General features: G+C 47.3%; 1 protein-coding gene across 1 annotated transcript in view; it reads right to left on the bottom strand.

Annotated features, from left to right (window-relative positions):
• LOC126412982 (uncharacterized) overlaps nt 1–18,114 on the bottom strand; it is a 150,280-nt gene that overhangs the window by 12,545 nt on the left and 119,621 nt on the right. The window contains exon 4 of the mRNA XM_050082874.1: nt 16,239–16,604. Coding sequence (XP_049938831.1) covers nt 16,239–16,604 — 366 coding nt within the window. The remainder of the gene's footprint in view (nt 1–16,238; nt 16,605–18,114) is intronic.

Below are 18,114 nucleotides of genomic sequence, written 5' to 3'. Positions count from 1 at the left end.
ATGCATCCACACTGAAGGTATCACTATTTGCCGTCAAGGTGCATATATTTATATGTGTGGTGTCTGTTCTTTCGAACATGTCCGAAAGAACAGACACCATTCATGATTCTACAGCCATTTGTTTAAGAGAGGCGTTCAGCAGGTAATACAACACATTTTTCTTCTTTTTATTAAGTATTCCCATGCACCGCATTATTCCCCATTCTTTTCGTTACAAAACCCTGTTTTTCAGCAGAATCTCTGCTCAGTGCGGTGGCCTTGCGCCACTTTACTGGGAGGGCGTGTGTGTCCGCACAGTACAGTCCGCTGGTCGACGTCGGAGCCAGCGTCTTGCTGCATCAATAACCTGCCCTCATCCAAGTACTACTTTCCACAGAGTGCATCCTTCATGGGATCAGAAAGATGGAAGTCGGAAGACGCGAGATCCGAGCTGTAGGGTGTACGAGGAAGAACAGACCAATGAAGTTTTGTGAACTCCTATCGAGTGCACAGAGTTGTGCGGGTCCTGTTGAGCAGCGAGTTGTTTGATTGCGATCCATCGATCATCAGCAATGCAGGAGTCACAGCTGTGCGGCACGCGGAAAATCGGACAAGTTCTAGGGACATTATTGCGATGGGGACGGACGTCTCGGCCAACGACTCACCGTGCTTCTGTTCAGCCAGATCTCCATAGACATTGATATCTGCGATGCTCTTATTTTGTGCCAAAAGAAGCTCAATGACAGCTCTCTGCTTGGAACGTACCTCCATTACAGACGTCATTTTGAAAGCTACATATAGCGCCGCCATCTATCGGAACGTCACGATACTACAGAGGCTGAAGCAGGAATGTTTCACGATGTCCCACAACAAATGAAACATTTTTCTCAATCAAAATTGATCGAGAAAAATATGTTGCATTATTTGTTGAAGGCCCCTCGTACGTAGCGTGCATGATCGGAAACATGTGGACCGCGGGTTTTGCGGAGACGGCAGAGGGAGCGACTGCACGCGCTGGTGCTGGTGACCTCGCAGCACCCATTTGCCGGCAGTGGGCGGCGGGCGAGTTAGCGGCGGCCGGCATCTGCGCCTCATCGGCGGCGGTCAGCTCTCATTCTCTCCCTGCCAGACTCGTCAGCAGCAGCTGACGAGATTAACGGCTGCCGCGCGACGAGTGCAGCTGCGGCCCGGCGCATCACTTGTAAAAGCTGCAACCCGGCTCGCTAGGTAGCACCTCAGTGGGGAATCTGATCCAGACCTCGTGAGCCTTCTTTACTCTCCAGTCAACTCGATCTGCCCTGCGTACTTCCCTGCGAGAGAAACTGTGATTTATGGGATACGCGTTTCAGCAAACGTCTGCTTCCGCTCCTATTTAAGAAATACCAAGCAGAAAATAAAACTAAGCATTTCATGTAATGCACAGAGGGACACCCCAATCATGAAAAGTGTTCCACAGGAATCGTTAAGGAGGCCATTTCTGTTTTTCTCTGGGTTGGTGATATTGATAAGTGCAATCAGTGTACACAGCGCCCGTACCGTTAGTCAGAGGGCTTACCTCATAAGTACACACTGACGTGACAAGTCATGGGATACCTTCTAATATCGCGTCGGACCTCATTTTGCTCGGCGTACAGCAGTATCTAGACGTGACATGGAGTCAACAAGTCGTTGGAAGTCCACTGCAGAAATACTGCCTCTGTAGCTGTCCATGATTCCGAAACTGTGCCAGTGCAGGATTTTGTGCACGAACTGACATCTCGTTTATGTCCAATAAATGTTCAATGTGACTCATGTCGCTCGAATTGTCCAGAATGTTCTTCAAACCAATTGCGAACAATTGTTTCACAGTGACATGGCGCATTGTCATCCATAAAAATTACGTCGATGTTTGGCAGCATGAAGTCCATGAATGGGTGCAAATGGTGTGCAAGTAGCCGAACACAGCCACTTCCAGTCAATGATGGGTTCAGTTGGACCAGAGAACCCAATCCCTTCCCTGTAAACACAGCCCACACAATTATTGAGCCACTAGCAGTTTGCGCAGTGCCTTGTCGTCAACTTGGGTTCATGGCTTCTTAGGGTCTGAGCCACACTTGAACCCTTCCATCAGCTCTTACCGATTGAAGCAGGGATTCATTTGACCAAGCCAAGGTTTTCCCGTCTTGTAGAGTCCAACCAATATGGTCACGGACCCAGGAGAATCGTTCCACTCGGTGTCGAGATGTTAGCAGGGGCACTCGTGTCGATCGTCTGCTGCCACTGCCCATGGACGCCAAATTTCGTCGCATTGTCCTAACGGATACGTTCGAAGAACGTCCCACATTGATTTCTGCGGTTACTTCACGCAGTGTTGCTTCTCTGTAAGCACTGACAACTTTACGCAAACAACGCTCCTCTCAGTCGTTAAGTGAAGGCCGTCGGCCACAGTGTTGTGCGTTATGAGGGGTAATGCCTGACATTTGGTATTCAGGTACCTACTTCACGCTGTCGACCTCGAAACATTGAATTCCCTAACGATTTCCGAAATGTAATGTAAAAGTCTGTTAATTCCCGTCGAATGGCCATAATTACTCCGAACACCCTTTCTCATGAATCATCTGAGTACAAATGACAACTCTGCCAACGCACTGCCCTCTTTTACCTTGTGTACGTGGTTGAAATGGCTCTGAGCACTATGGGACTTAACTGCTGTGGTCATCAGTCCCATAGAACTTAGAACTACTTAAACCTAACTAACCTAAGGACATCGCACACATCAACGCCCTAGGGAGGATTCGAACCTGCGACCGTAGCGGTCACGCGGCTCCAGACTGTAGCGTCTAGAACCGCCCGGCCACTCTTGCCGGCTCCTTGCGTACGTGATACTATCGCCATCTGTATATGTGCATATCGCTACCCATAACTTTTTGTCATCTCAGTGTAATTATTAAAACTGCTTCTTGCTCTTGGCAGAGGTTTGAAGCGGGAGTCATGGGAGGGGAGCCGATGGACAGGCGGTTCGTGAGAGCAACGCTGGCTGCCGGTGTAATGGGCGTGTGAGCGAAGGAGCAGTAAGCCTTGGCAGATCGTGACGAGTAAGGGCGTGCCAAGACGGGAGCAGCTAGTGGTTGCTGCAACGCTTCACATGGGTTGTGTAGCAGAATTGGGTTTCTGCGGGGCAGTGTGTGTCGATTCACGGAATTGTTTGCAGCACTAAGTCCCTGCGAGCTGCTCTGCTGGTCACTACCCTTCCTGGTGAGCCGCTTTGTTTTAATATTACTGTTTGGACGTTGCTCTTCCGTTTTCACCATTATTGGTTAGCGTTAAAGCTCCTATAGCCACTGTCTACTGTTTTCCTACAACACATCGGCATAATTGTGGTCTGGTTTGCTCGCCTTCTCAGTCCTCTCCAGCGCCCCACTTTGTACGGAGCTTCAAGCCGGCTATTTGGTTGTGGGGTGTTCTAACTCTGGAACTTCCGTCCTGGACATGGGGGGGGGGGGGGTCTAGAAAATAAAGTGCTCGCCATTTCAGTGTGGGTTATCGTAACCTTACTATCAATTTTAGCTCTGAAAATTTATTTTCTCTCTTTAAGGACTGCTCTGTACAAGCCCACTATTTTCAGTTCAAAAAATGGTTCAAATGGCTCTGAGCACTACGCGACTTAACTTCGGAGGTCATCAGTCGCCTAGAACTTAGAACTAATTAAACCTAACTAACCTAAGGACATCACACACATCCATGCCCGAGGCAGGATTCGAACCTGCGACCGTAGCGGTCGCTCGGCTCCAGACTGTAGCGCCCAGAACCGCACGGCCACTCCGGCCCGCACTATTTTCAGTTGTATACATTTATTTGAAGGTGTGAGTCTCCCTTGGACATTGCTTAAGCATGAGAAGTTGTTTTTCAATTCGCTTTTATAGGAACCTCAAGATAATTTTTCACCCTTTGAAGGTGGTTCGGAATAATTTTTACTCTGCTTTTGCAAAGGATTTTTATGTCTCTTTTAAAAGGTTAGTCTATCTGAACAGAGCTCTTTGTAATCAATTGTTTCAATCCACCTTTAATGGCTCTCTTTTGCTCTTGTTATTGGTTGTTTTAAGATTAAGTATAAGCCCTGAATGCTGCCACCTTCGGCCATACAGATTTAGACTTTCTGTGGTTTTCCTAAGTCGTTTAAGCTAAATGGGGAGGTGGATCCCGTGAATAGAAGCTGCCCTTTCCAGGACCGGTTTTGTATCGCATGATGCACTTAGCACTGATGAACTGTGATGCCACTATGCAGCAGTACACTGATGAGCCAAAACATTATGGCCACCTGCTTAATAGCAGGTAGTCACTGATTCCGCGTATCAGGGATCCGACACTTTGTCGGTAGGTTTGTGTAGGTATATCGCTTTAGATGTCTACGTACAGGTAATGTAATTCGGGTAAATAACGGGCCGTTGATTTGCGTACGCGGTGATGGCGCCCGTTAGCGACCCAGATGTGTTCCGCATGATTTACATCAGGCGAATTTGGTCGCCGACACATCAACGTGAGTTGACCATAACGCTCCTCAAACCATTGTAGCACAGTTCTGGCTGCGAGACACAGACAGTTATACTGCTGAAAGATGACCTCGCCGTCGCTGAAGACATGAAGCATGAAGAGATGCAGGTGATTCGCACTGTCAGCGTGTCTTAGATTACTACAACAGGTCCCATGCAAGTGGAGGAGGAGGTGTTCCATAGCATAATACTGTTCCCACCAGCCTACGTCCGTGGCGCTCTGCACCTTTCGAGCCGCCGTTCATCTTGATGACGGCGTTCGTGGAGACGACCATCGACATAGTGTAGCAAAAAATGTGATTCACCCGAAAAGCCGACACTTTTTCATTGATTGACTGCCGAATCCCGATGGTTCCGTGCCCACTCCAATCGTAATTGACGATACCGTTGGGTCAACATGTGAACACGTAGGAGTGGTCTGCTGCGGAGCTCTATATTCAACAATGTACGCCGCGCGGGATTAGCCGAGCGGTCTAGGGCGCTGCAGTCATGGACTGTGCGGCTGGTCCCGGTGGAGGTTCGAGTCCTACCTCGGGCATGGGTGTGTGTGTTCGTCCTTAGGATAATTTAGATTAAATAGTGTGTAAGCTTAGGGACTAATGACCTTAGCAGTTAAGTCCCATAAGATTTCACACATATTTGAACATTTGAACATTGTACGATGAACGGTGTCCTCCTAAACACTTTTGCGTGTATCAGTATTTTGCTCTTTCGGCAGAGATTCCACAGATCATCATCTATCCTACTTGAGCAGACAAGCCTCCGAACATTGCGTTCTATGAAGAATCGTGGACATCCAACCATTCAGAGCCTAGTGGTAGTTTCACTGTCATTCTCTCTCTTTCCGTAGACGCTCACGACAGCAGCACCTGAAAATTCGACCAGAGTCGCCGTTTTCGAGATACTCATTCATAGGCTCTGTGTAATAATAATCTACCCTTTGTCAAAGTCGTTTGTCTCAATGGATTTCCCCAATTGCAGCCAATATCCTCGCTAGGGTGATCCCCAGCCCGTGTCTGCTCCGCTTACATAATTTTGTTACTGCGCAACGCTACCGGGCGGCATCCAACGTTGCGGTGGGCAGTGGTCATAACATTCTGGGTAATCAGTGTATGTACTCCTAACTTTTTTAAACATGTTACGTTTCGGTAATATTCATTGTACATTCGGTTTTTTATTCCCCTCTAAAGTATTAGTTTAAAATGAAAAGCTAAGATAATGAGTTATATGTGTTTCCTGAGAGATGTGACAAAGGCTTTTAAGTGGGAGAAAATCCTGTAATTAATTGTTTTTGGAAAATCTTTTCGATGTTGAGTTTACGAGCCACGACACAGCAACACAACTCCGTGATTGAGTACTTGGAAATAGGATTCAGGAGTGTTTGAGGCGAGAAAACAATTAGCTGGACCGCGCATAGTCTACAGACGATGATGGCGTGCCAAAAGAAATCTTTATTAAAACTTTGTACATATCAATCATTGTTTTGGGACCGTTCCTGACTGACGTGTTTTCCTTATTGCGCCAGGCTGGAATAATTTAACTTAATCTTGATTGATTTTGAACTGAAGTGCACAATAGTTCTTTTCAAGAAGTTTCAGTCACCACCTTTCTCCTCAATACGAACATGTTTTTTGATGCCAGCCTACGCGGGAAGAAATCATAGTAAAATAAGGGGAATCAGAGCTCGTACGGAAAGATTGAAGTGTTCATTTTTCTTGCGCGCTGTTGGAGCGTCGGACGTTAGTTAAATAATTTCAAGGTGGTGAGCTGCGTGTACTTCCATCTTTCCACGGCTCGTTTCCTGAGCGTCGTGTGGAGCAAATATTTTTGGTAATTGTCAGTGTTTGGGAGCGATCGGGCTCTAGCATTTCGTTGCTGTCTTTTATTGCTTCGCTTCTATTTCGTTTTTCCGCGGTTGTTGAGGGTTGGTCCTTTATGAAGCTCTTTCGTTTGAATTCCCGCCCGTAGTGTACCCACTATCGATTGCGAGTTCTGTCTTTGGTGTACCGTAGGTTGGTAAAACGACCGACTCACGTGTATACTGCAGCAGACTCTTTGACCTGTACTATTTATAGGCGAGAGCGGTCACGCTGGGGGAGGTTGTCGCGCAGTGGCCTTCGTGTCTGCTCTGGTGACGTCGACATCCTGCCTCCCGCGTACGGGTGTTGTTATCGAACCCGCACTTCTACACGTGGAGGAACGCCGGCCTGGTTCAGGTCCCTCTGTCCGCTCTTCACTGGTTGTCCGCGGGAGGCGGATGGCAGCCTAATCATCGCCTGCGTCGACAAAGGCAAACAAACAGTAACCATCATGGGGCGGTGGAGCCGCCGTTCGGCGAGTGTTTGAGTCCGGGAGCAGTTCGGCTGGGTCGGTGTCTGCCGGGACGACTGGGGACGGCTCAGAGTTGTGCACATCAGTCCCGGACAAACGACGAAGTGCGCCGAGGGAAAGGAGAAATGAAGTTAAGTGTGAATGTTTCAAGTTGATCGTCCTTTGGGATTGAGTTCATGAAGTCGTCTTTCCCGCCTTGTGACTACCGTTGTGGCAATCCTCTGTCCTGTTCACTGGTGCAATTCTGACAGTGCAGATTCCTCCACGCATCGTTGCTAACCGGTGTAGTGGTGTATTTTGGTAGTTATTTGTGTACGTTTGCACTTCTATGTTTTGGTAGTTCATCCTCCCGCCCTGTGGTTGCAGAATTTCGGGTGGGGAGTTAGTTCCTTGTCTCCCAAGATCTAGTGCTGTATTATTAAGGTTAATTCTAGTTCAGTCTAGTATTCTGTTAATCCCTGGCTATATGTGTCCGCCATACTATTTGCGCTGTATTTATTCCAAGTGAGTTGTACTGACAGTAGTTGGGGGTTCGAGTCCTGTCACGGAGCTGATAAGGGGGTCACATTGGTTTCGGATTGTCCGTTGGGTGTTGCCTTAGAGGTTTGTTAACATTGGCATGTCAGCATTCAAATGGTTCAAATGGCTCTGAGCACTATGGGACTCAACTACTGAGGTCATTAGTCCCCTCGAACTTAGAACTAGTTAAACCTAACTAACCTAAGGACATCACAAACATCCATGCCCGAGGCAGGATTCGAACCTGCGACCGTAGCGGTCTTGCGGTTCCAGACTGCAGCGCCTTTAACCGCACGGCCACTTCGGCCGGTCATGTCAGCATTGTCTAGCGCTACCGGGCCTTAAAGAACATTGTGCTGATTAGGGAATGTTGTTACACGTTCTTGTTTTCATTTCGATATCTATATTTGTGAAGGCAACCGCATGAAGTAAGATCTGTTCTGAAGCTATGCTGGATCTTGCGCTCTTGGGATTTTTGGTTTTGTTATGATCGCGACTATTTGGGTGTCAGGAATATGGAACTGTGTTGTTAATGTTTGGCTCGAACAGCGGACACGTGGCTAGTTTGGTACGTGTGTAGTGGCATGGCGTCCTCGTGAAGGCGTGCCCGCTAGATTGCTATAGCGTCTCCTCAAAGTGTAATTTACACCTTACTAAAACCCCCTTGTTAAAAGGAAAAAAAAACTTTAGAAATACCTTCCATTTCCATTAACTATCTTCCCTGTCGCTTAAGTAAATATCTGCTCAGTGGTTAAGCTAATGGGAGCACCTATCCTAAAAGCAACTAGCGCACTTCTGTTATGGTGGCCCTCGTGCCTGTTTTGGTCCGAAAGATTGTATAAACAGGCTTACATGCTCCGTATCGAACTTTTGATGTTGTTTTTTGAGTGACTGTGGATTATTAAAATTATAGTGCAAACTTTTGTATTTTACCAACCGTGTTTATGGGTTATTAATGTGATTGGCTGGAATGTAATACGAAAGTTCTAGGACCATAGGTTGTCCAGATAGAAATTTTGAAGCCATGCTGTTGTGAATTCATGTATTTGTTTTATATTGCAATGAGAATTTAAATGTGGTAAATCCACGCTTTGTGATTAATAACTAAAGATTTAAGAATGCGTTCACTAAGCGCTTACTTACGTGTTATTAAAAAAAATATATTAGGCGTTTTAGTTTCTTAAATTAAAGCCTTTCCAATTCGAAAGTGGTGGCCCTCCCATTTTGGGCAATTGTAAGCATCGAAGCAGGATTTACGTAGTTGGTGATATGTATTGTATGTTATGAATAAATTATTTATGTGTTAAATCACGTCTGATATGTCAATTCCAAGGCCCCGTCCACACATTAGTCGTAGTCTTTTAATATTAAATGATCAGACCACCGTTCCAGGTGGTTCGTTGAACCCTCTGCCAGGCACTTACGTGTGAACTGAAGCGTAGTCGCGTAGATATAGATGTAGATTCAGGTATTGGAAGGCGCAATCAATGTATGGAGGAATACATGTGACTACATTTGTGTTGTGCACCTATACGTTTTCTTCTACATGTACTGCCGCAATAAAACAATGCAACACCCTGAAGGACTGTGTGTACGGAGGGGTTACAGTGTTAAGAATTTATTTATTAGTCGTCAGCTGCCAAATGGCGCTCAGGAGGTTTGTCTGTGCATCCTTGGTTTTGACTCTAAATACAGTGCCGGCCGTGGTGGCCGAGCGGTTCTAGGCGCTTCAGTCTGGAACCGCACGACCGCTACAGTCGCGGGTTCGAATCCTGTCTCGGGCATGGATGAGTGTGATGTCCTTAGGTTAGTTAGGTTTAAGTAGTTCTAAGTTCTATGGGACTGATGACGTCAGATGTTAAGTCCCGCCGGCCGAAGTGGTCGTGCGGTTGGAGGCGCTGCAGTCTGGAACCGCAAGACCGCTACGGTCGCAGGTTCGAATCCTGCCTCGGGCATGGATATTTGTGATGTCCTTAGGTTAGTTAGGTTTAACTAGTTCTAAGTTCTAGGGGACTAATGACCTCAGCAGTTGAGTCCCATAGTGCTCAGAGCCATTTGAACCATTTCTAAATGCAGTAATTGTGCTGAGTTTAGAGGTGAACAACGTTTTGCAACATTCTTTCCAGGGTGCAAGAAAGCCCCGCTGATGATTACGCACTCATGTTGTTCAGCTTCAGCCACTTCAGTGGAGGTCGCACTGAGGACCTACAGGAAGCTGGGTGAGCGTGTCGACTGAACGATGCACATGTTGGACACAATGTATCGGTGGTTTGTCGCTACTTTCAACAGTGGTCTGTGGATCATTTCCCCATCTGCAGAACAGGTTGTTGGCATCAGTGTAGGACAGACGAATGTCAAGGTCGACGCGTTGTGTGGATAGCGGTAGCCATCTGGGCGTCATCCACGGACGAAGTCCGAGCATGTGCTGCACCTGCTATGGCATCAGGAACCATTGGCAACCGTCTACTTGCAACAGGATTGAGAACATGAGTGTCTTTGTCCAACAAAACAAATTACCAACAAGTTTTCGTTGAAAAGTAAAATGGCTCGTACAATAAATTACAAAGTTTAGACATATGGACACAAAAAAATACAAAATACATCCACATTTGCAGGTCATATACTAGAAAGTAGAAACACATCGACTGCCAACACTAATCTCTCTTATTCGTGGCATGGACGCCAGAAACCTAATATTGCAACATTTGGCGGGAGAACACTGCCGTATCTTAATCAGTTAAAGACTAAAGCAAGTGAAGCTTGCATGAAAACTGTACCGAAGTGTGCTGATACATAGTAGACAAACATATTGTCAAGACGCATTGTGCATTGTCTCAAACTTAGTGATAGTAACGTGTAACAGGATCGCAAAAACAGCACTAAGTGAGCTACATTATCATTAACCTTAATTCAGACGAATAGTTGTCAGACTTCAGAAGTATTCTAATTATTCAACTATTTCACTCTATGACGACTGGTGGCACTATGTAGCAACAAGCGACTTTTAGGATAGCTTTGTTAAGCTATATAGTGGCGCAAGTTGTTAGAGTGCACAGCAGACCATGGTTGAAAAGAAAATGTAAATAAAACTCGTAAGCCAGATTGTAATAAATAAATGTGGTTTATGAAATCCATTAATTTAGAATGTATTCTTCAAACTTGAAATGACAACGTTTCCACCATCGACTGTAATTGTCGGAAGCCTCCTTGGGTTTGCTGCCTGATCCTAAAGTCAACGTTATTCAATATTTCGGTGATCCACGTGTCCCCATTTTTAGGAGAGATGCCAAAGCTGGAAACTGCCGTCCTATTTAGATCTCCGTACCGTCCACGGCGCATGCGCCAGCCAGCACAGGTGCTACCCTCTAGACCGTGCTTGTGGCGCCGCTGCAAGTAGACACCATCGCCAACGACGTATCGCACTCAAAGACCTCCTCAAACACTCGGGACTACCACACTAAAGAACGTCATATTTTGATGCGAGATAGCACCGGGTTCCACACTAGTCTCTGTTTACCAAATTATTAGCCAACTAATTAGTTCCCTCAGCCTTGGGTGGAAAACTTAAGATGCAAGTGCACGTGCGGTGTCTGATATGGAGGCCTGTATAGGACGGTAGGTTTCCCGCTTTAACGGCGGTTTTCAGTGGGGCTCAACTACTGCAGCAGTAGCAGCTGCTTCTCTCCTGAACATAATGGACAGGTACAGCACCGAAATATTGAGCCACGTTGATTTTAGGATCTGACGGCAAACCCGAGGAGACTACCAAGAATTATGAGGTCGGGAAAGCCTGCTTAGTCAGGACAGTAATGGTTTTTATGTTCCGAAATTGGTCAGTAACGAAAAATAATTACAGTCGATGGCAGAAATGGCGTCATTTCTGAATGTTCTTACAGCTGTGGTAGAGGGGTTGAACAAAAATACGGTAACACCGCGAGAAATGCACGCTTAAATGCAAATACAGATGCTAGCCAAGCCTGCTCCGCTGTTGTATTTGACAGCGAACGGTACCTCTACAGCGTTCCGAATACGTTGGAAGCATCAGCCTGGTCAGAACAATGTTTTGTGTAGATGTGAGGGCATTAGGTCGGAGTTAAGTGAATTAGAAAGTGGGGAAATTGATGGTGCTCGTACTGTGTGTGTTTTGGTAACCACGATAGCCGAAATGTTTGCCCTTTCAAGAGGTACCGTGTCGAATATTTATGACATACAGCGAAAACGGAAAAATGTCATCCGCTAAGTCACAATGCGGACGAAAGTGTGTATTTACTGATCGTGAAAGACGGTGATTGAAGAGGCCTGTGACGAAAAATAACAGATCGACAGCTGCAAAAGTCACTGCAGAACTTAACGTCGCAATCTGTCAGCACCAAAACAACAGAAAGGGAGCTCCTTAGGCAGGGAATTGCAGAGCGAGCTGTAATTCCGAAGTACTCATCGGTGATGCAAATACCAGTAACAGGAAAACGTGGTGCCGAAGCCATAAAAACCTGGACTATGGTGCAATGGAAGAATGTCATTTGGTCGGATGACCCTCATTTCAAACTGTTTAGAACGTCTGGACGAGTTTACATCCCAAGAGTAAACCATGGTGCGGATTCGATGAATATTTGACCAGCCACATCGTGGCCACATCCATGGGCCCCGAGGCTACTCTGCAAGCTCACTTTACTGCCAGGGACTATGTGACCATTTTGGCTGGTAGGGTCCTTCCCACGGTACAATGTTTGGCCCCCAATGGTGATGCTGTGTTCCAAGACGCCAGAGCCCCTGTTCACAAAGGACTGTTTCTGCGAGTACGAGGATGAAGTGTCGCATCTCTGCAGGCTATCACAGTCATCACATCTCTATATTATTTGTTGTCTGCTTTTGGGAGAAGGGTGCGTGATCGCTATCCGCCTCATAGTTTCCTGAAATTACGACTATTTAGCAGGAAGAATAGAGTAAGATGTGGGACGTGTATTTATCCATTCGATGTTATTCTTTGCCATTGTCAATGGGTATATACACGATATGTTGATTTAAATAGGGTGGTTAAAAATCCTTACGTCAAGGTCGCAAATTTTCTTTATTGATTACCAGTTCGAGCCATCTTCAGATCAATCTAAAATGTTGTTCAGTGTGTGACAATCATTGCACATTGTCGTATTCTTAGATCTAAGTTGCCCTAAAATGAAAAATCAGAGTTGGTTGTGTAAATTGACAATGTCAATCACTAGTCAGATTTATATAATCTATTACCATTTTTCATTTTAGGGCTGTTTAGTTCTAAGAATACGACGCTGTGTAATGATTGTCACACGATGAACGACATTTTAGATTGATCTGAAGATGGCTCGCCAGGGAGCCGAAACCAGTGATCAATGAAGAAAATTTGCGATCTTGAAGTAGGATTTTTATTCACACACGCTTTTACCAATTCGAGACAGATGGAAACTGTTTTAGATCCCAGGGGTTTGCTGTCCCATAATAGGCATGGTAATGTGTTGCGTTTGTCCTATTGCCATATTGTTCTCTACTCCGGCTATCTGCTCGAAAGGAAGTAAAATTCTTAGAATATTCGTAAATTTTATTCGCACTACTTTAAAAAATTGCTCAATCATACGCTCTTATTATTTTCAATTCAAAGCTGAGTACTATTTTCCTTCGTGGGCTCCGACAGTGCGATGTCCGTATCGTGTGCTATATGGACAAATCACAAACGACTATTGCACCAATTCCAACATGAGCTCCGTCTCTACCAAAATTGTCATCGAATGGACGCTAAACGTAAGTTTCCCGTTTACATTAGGCGTTCCACAGGGTTCAATAATAGGTCCCCTTCTACAGTTGATATATGTGAATGACCTCCCTTCTCATCTGAAACAAGAAGATAAACTTACACTGTTTGCTGATGATACAAGCTTCATTATTAATCCAATGAAAGAAACTCCAATAGAGAATGATATAAATAATGTCTTTTGGAAAGCTATTAATTGGTTTTCTGCGAATGAGCTAGCTCTGAACTTTGAAGAATCGAATTTTGAGCTGCAAGGAGTACAGTTCCTTCAATAAATATAACACATCAACAGAAGTCAGTAGCCAGGGTAGAGCATACTAAGTTTTTGAATGTACATATACACTCCTGGAAATGGAAAAAAGAACACATTGACACCGGTGTGTCAGACCCACCATACTTGCTCCGGACACTGCGAGAGGGCTGTACAAGCAATGATCACACGCACGGCACAGCGGACACACCAGGAACCGCGGTGTTGGCCGTCGAATGGCGCTAGCTGCGCAGCATTTGTGCACCGCCGCCGTCAGTGTCAGCCAGTTTGCCGTGGCATACGGAGCTCCATCGCAGTCTTTAACACTGGTAGCATGCCGCGACAGCGTGGACGTGAACCGTATGTGCAGTTGACGGACTTTGAGCGAGGGCGTATAGTGGGCATGCGGGAGGCCGGGTAGACGTACCGCCGAATTGCTCAACACGTGGGGTGTGAGGTCTCCACAGTACATCGATGTTGCCGCCAGTGGTCGGCGGAAGGTGCACGTGCCCGTCGACCTGGGACCGGACCGCAGCGACGCACGGATGCACGCCAAGACCGTAGGATCCTACGCAGTGCCGTAGGGGACCGCACCGCCACTTCCCAGCAAATTAGGGACACTGTTACTCCTGGGGTATCGGCGAGGACCATTCGCAACCGTCTCCATGTAGCTGGGCTACGGTCCCGCACACCGTTAGGCCGTCTTCCGCTCACGCACCAACATCGTGCAGCCCGCCTCCAGTGGTGTCGCGACAGGCGTGATTGGAGGGACGAATGGAGACGTGTCGTCTTCAGCGATGAGAGTCGCTTCTGCCTTGGTGCCAATGATGGTCGTATGCGTGTTTGGCGCCGTGCAGGTGAGCGTCACAATCAGGACTGCATACGACCGAGGCACACAGGGCCAACACCCGGCATCATGGTATGGGGAGCGATCTTCTACACTGGCCGTACACCACTGGTGATCGTCGAGGGGACACTGAATAGTGCACGGTACATCCAAACCGTCATCGAACCCATCGTTCTACCATTCCTAGACCGGCAAGGGAACTTGCTGTTCCAACAGGACAATGCACGTCCGCATGTATCCCGTGCCACCCAACGTGCTCTAGAAGGTGTAAGTCAACTACCCTGGCCAGCAAGATCTCCGGATCTGTCCCCCATTGAGCATGTTTGGGACTGGATGAAGCGTCGTCTCACGCGGTCTGCACGTCCAGCACGAACGCTGGTCCAACTGAGGCGCCAGGTGGAAATGGCATGGCAAGCCGTTCCACAGGACTACATCCAGCATCTCTACGATCGTCTCCATGGGAGAATAGAAGCCTGCATTGCTGCGAAAGGTGGATATACACTGTACTAGTGCCGACATTGTGCATGCTCTGTTGCCTGTGTCTATGTGCCTGTGGTTCTGTCAGTGTGATCATGTGATGTGTCTGACCCCAGGAATGTGTCAATAAAGTTTCCCCTTCCTGGGACAATGAATTCACGGTGTTCTTATTTCAGTTTCCAGGAGTGTAGATGAGAATCTTAGTTGGAAAATTCGTATTTTGTATCTCCTAAAGCGGGTAGGTTCAGCAACTTCTACAGTCAGAATAATTGCCAATTTTGAGGATATGAGTAAGCTAAGATGCTTTGCATGCTTTCACTCCCTGATGTCATACAGAATAATATTTTGGGGTAACTCAACATTTAGGCAAAAGGTATTCACTGCTCAGAATAAAGTGGTTAGAATAATGTGTGGGGCTCAAAGTTGTACATCTTGCAGGCATCTATTTAAGAGATTAGGAATTCTTACAACAGCCTCACACTACATTTACTCACTAATGAAATTTGTTGGGCCAGTTTAAAAACAACAGTGACATTCCTAATTATAACACCAGAAGAAAGAATGACTTACACTATCCTCAACCTATCTTTTGCACAGAAAGGGGTAAAATATGCTGCTGTAAAACTTTTCGATAAACCGCCAGATGAAATAAAATGTCTGAGAGACAGCAGTAATAGTTTCAAAAAGTAAACTAGAATAATATCTCCTTCTGTGCGACAGATAAATTCTTGAATAAGAACAAATAAATCTGTAGGTATAAAATATGCATTTTGTGGCATTTTAAGGGAATGGGGTAGGTATTAAAAATTTTAAGCTTTTTTTTTTTTTTAAAGGGAAAGAAAACTTGATTCGTGTGTACATTTCTTATGCACTTGACACGTTACGCATCATAACGGTTGCATTGTATTGTATTATATTGTACGTTAACTGGGGGCCGAGAAACGACGGAGAGGCTCCGTCGCCGCCGCAGCCGCAGTGGTGCACAACCCCACGACGACTATCGCAGTCCACCCCTCCGCCGCCACATACAGAACCACTCTTTTAGGGTTATTATGCGGTTCGGCCCCCGGTGGACCCCCCAGGGAATGTATCACACCAGATGTGTGTAACTCCTATGTTTGCGTGGTAGAGTAATGCTGGTGTATGCGTACGTGGAGAAATTGTTTGCGCAGCAATCGCCGCTGAGGTGGCATAGGGGGAACCAGCCAGCATTCGCCGAGGCAGATGGAAAACCGCCTAAAAACCGTCCGGCTCACCGGACCTCGACACAAGTCCGCCGGGTGGAATCGTGTCGGGGACTAGGCGGTCCTCCCCAATCCGGAAAGCCGTGCGTTAGACCAAAAACGGCTAACCGGGCGGGCATCATAACGGTTACCGTGAGGTGGAACACGTAACTAACAAACTAACTAACTATAAGGCTTATCGAAGCGTCCATACCCCAGGCTCCTGAAACTGATACCGCTTTGCCTCTAACGAACTCAGACTGGCTATAGGTCAACCTGACGACTGTCCTGGCCGCGCACCTACCTTTTCCGTTTCCGACGTCGCCTGCCGCGAGCCAGGCAGCTGCAGGAAGGCGGAGGCGCAGAGAGCGGCGCTCCCGGCGGCCGACGCGGGGGCCGAACCAGAGGCTGTCGCGGGCGCCGTCGCCGTCGCCGGAGCTGGAGCTGGAGCCGGCATGCCCACGGCCCACCCTGGGGAAGGCGAGCAGGCCGCGCCGCTTGGTGCCGGCGCGCGTCTCGTCCTGGCCGAGGCCGGCGCGGCCGACGCGCGGCCCGAACCACAGCGAGGCCGCCGCCCCCGGCGTTTCGGCGCCGTCGCGCCGGCCGACGCGCGCGTTCGCCACCAGGCCCTTGCGCTTGTGGCCCTCAAACGGCGACGGCTGCTCTGCAACTGACCGACACACCGTACTGTCAGTGGCTTAGACACGCTGCGTAAACGAACGGTTAAGCTCGCTGGAGAACCGTGTGTTGGACGATAAGCATAACAAGTAAAACACACACACACACACGCACAAACTTGGAGAAGACTGAGCATAGTGAGAATTCTAATGAGGTACTATGCTGCAGCAACAACGTTAATGTCGTGGGGGAAGCTACACTACTGACCATTAAAATTGCTACGCCACGAAGATGACGTGCTACAGACGCGAAATTTAACCGACAGGAAGAAGATGCTCTGATATGCAAATGATTAGCTTTTCAGAGCATTCACACAAGGTTGGCCCCAGTGGCGACACCTACAACGTGCTGACGTGAGGAAAGTTTCCAACCGATTTCTCATACACAAACAGCAATTGACCAACGTTGCCTGCTGAAACGTTGTTGTGGTGCCTCATGTAAGGAGGAGAAATGCGTACCATCACGTTTCCGACTTTGATAAAGGTCGGTTTGTAGCCTATCGCGATTGCGGTTTATCGTATCGCGATATTGCTGCTCGCGTTGGTCGAGATCCAATGACTGTTAGCAGAATATGGAATCGGTGGGTTCAGGAGGGTAATACGGAAAGCCGTGCTGGATCCCAACGGCCTCGTATCACTAGCAGTCGAGACGACAGGCATCCTATCCGCATGGCTGTAACGGATCGTGCAGCCACGTCTTGGTACCTGTGTCAACAGATGGGGACGTTTGCAAGACAGCAAACATCTGCACGAACAGTTCGACGACGTTTGCAGCAGACAGGAGCGCCTGCGATGGTGTTCGCAACGACGAACCTAGGTGCACGAATGGCGAAACATAATTTTTTCAGATGAATCCAGGTTCTGTTTACAGCATCATGATGGTCGCATCCGTGTTTGGCGACCTCACGGTGAACGCACATTGGAAGCGTGTATTCGTCATCGCCATACTGGCGTATCATCCGGCGTGACGGTATGGGGTGCCATTGGTTACACGTCTCTGTCACCCCTTGTTCGCATTGACGGTACTTTGAACAATGGACGTTACATTTCAGATGTGTTACGACCCGTGGCTCTACCCTTCATTCAATCCCTGCAAAACGCTACATTTCAGCAGGATAATGCACGGCCGCATGTTGCAGGTCCCTTACGGGTCTTTCTGGATACAGAAATGTTCGATTGCTGCCTAAGGCAGCACATTCTCCAGATCTTTCACCAATTGAAAACGTGTGGTCAATGGTGGCCGAGCAACTGTCTCGTCACAAAACGGCAGTCACTATTCTTGATGAACTGTGCTGTCGTGTCGAAGCTGCATGGGCAGCTGTACCTGTACACGCCATCCAAGCTCTGTTTGACTCAATGCCCAGGCTTATCAAGGCCGTTATTACGGCCAGAGGTAGTTGTTCTGGGTACTGATTTCTCAGGATCTATGCACCCAAATTGCTTGAAAATGTAATCACATGTCAATTCTAGTATAATTTATTTGTCCAATGAATACCCGTTTAT

The sequence above is a fragment of the Schistocerca serialis genome, chromosome 7 (genome assembly GCF_023864345.2).
Source record: "Schistocerca serialis cubense isolate TAMUIC-IGC-003099 chromosome 7, iqSchSeri2.2, whole genome shotgun sequence".
Classification (NCBI taxonomy): Eukaryota; Metazoa; Arthropoda; class Insecta; order Orthoptera; family Acrididae; genus Schistocerca; species Schistocerca serialis.
The sequence above is the reverse complement of the archived record's forward strand: the minus strand, read 5'-3'. Positions and strand labels throughout refer to the sequence as shown.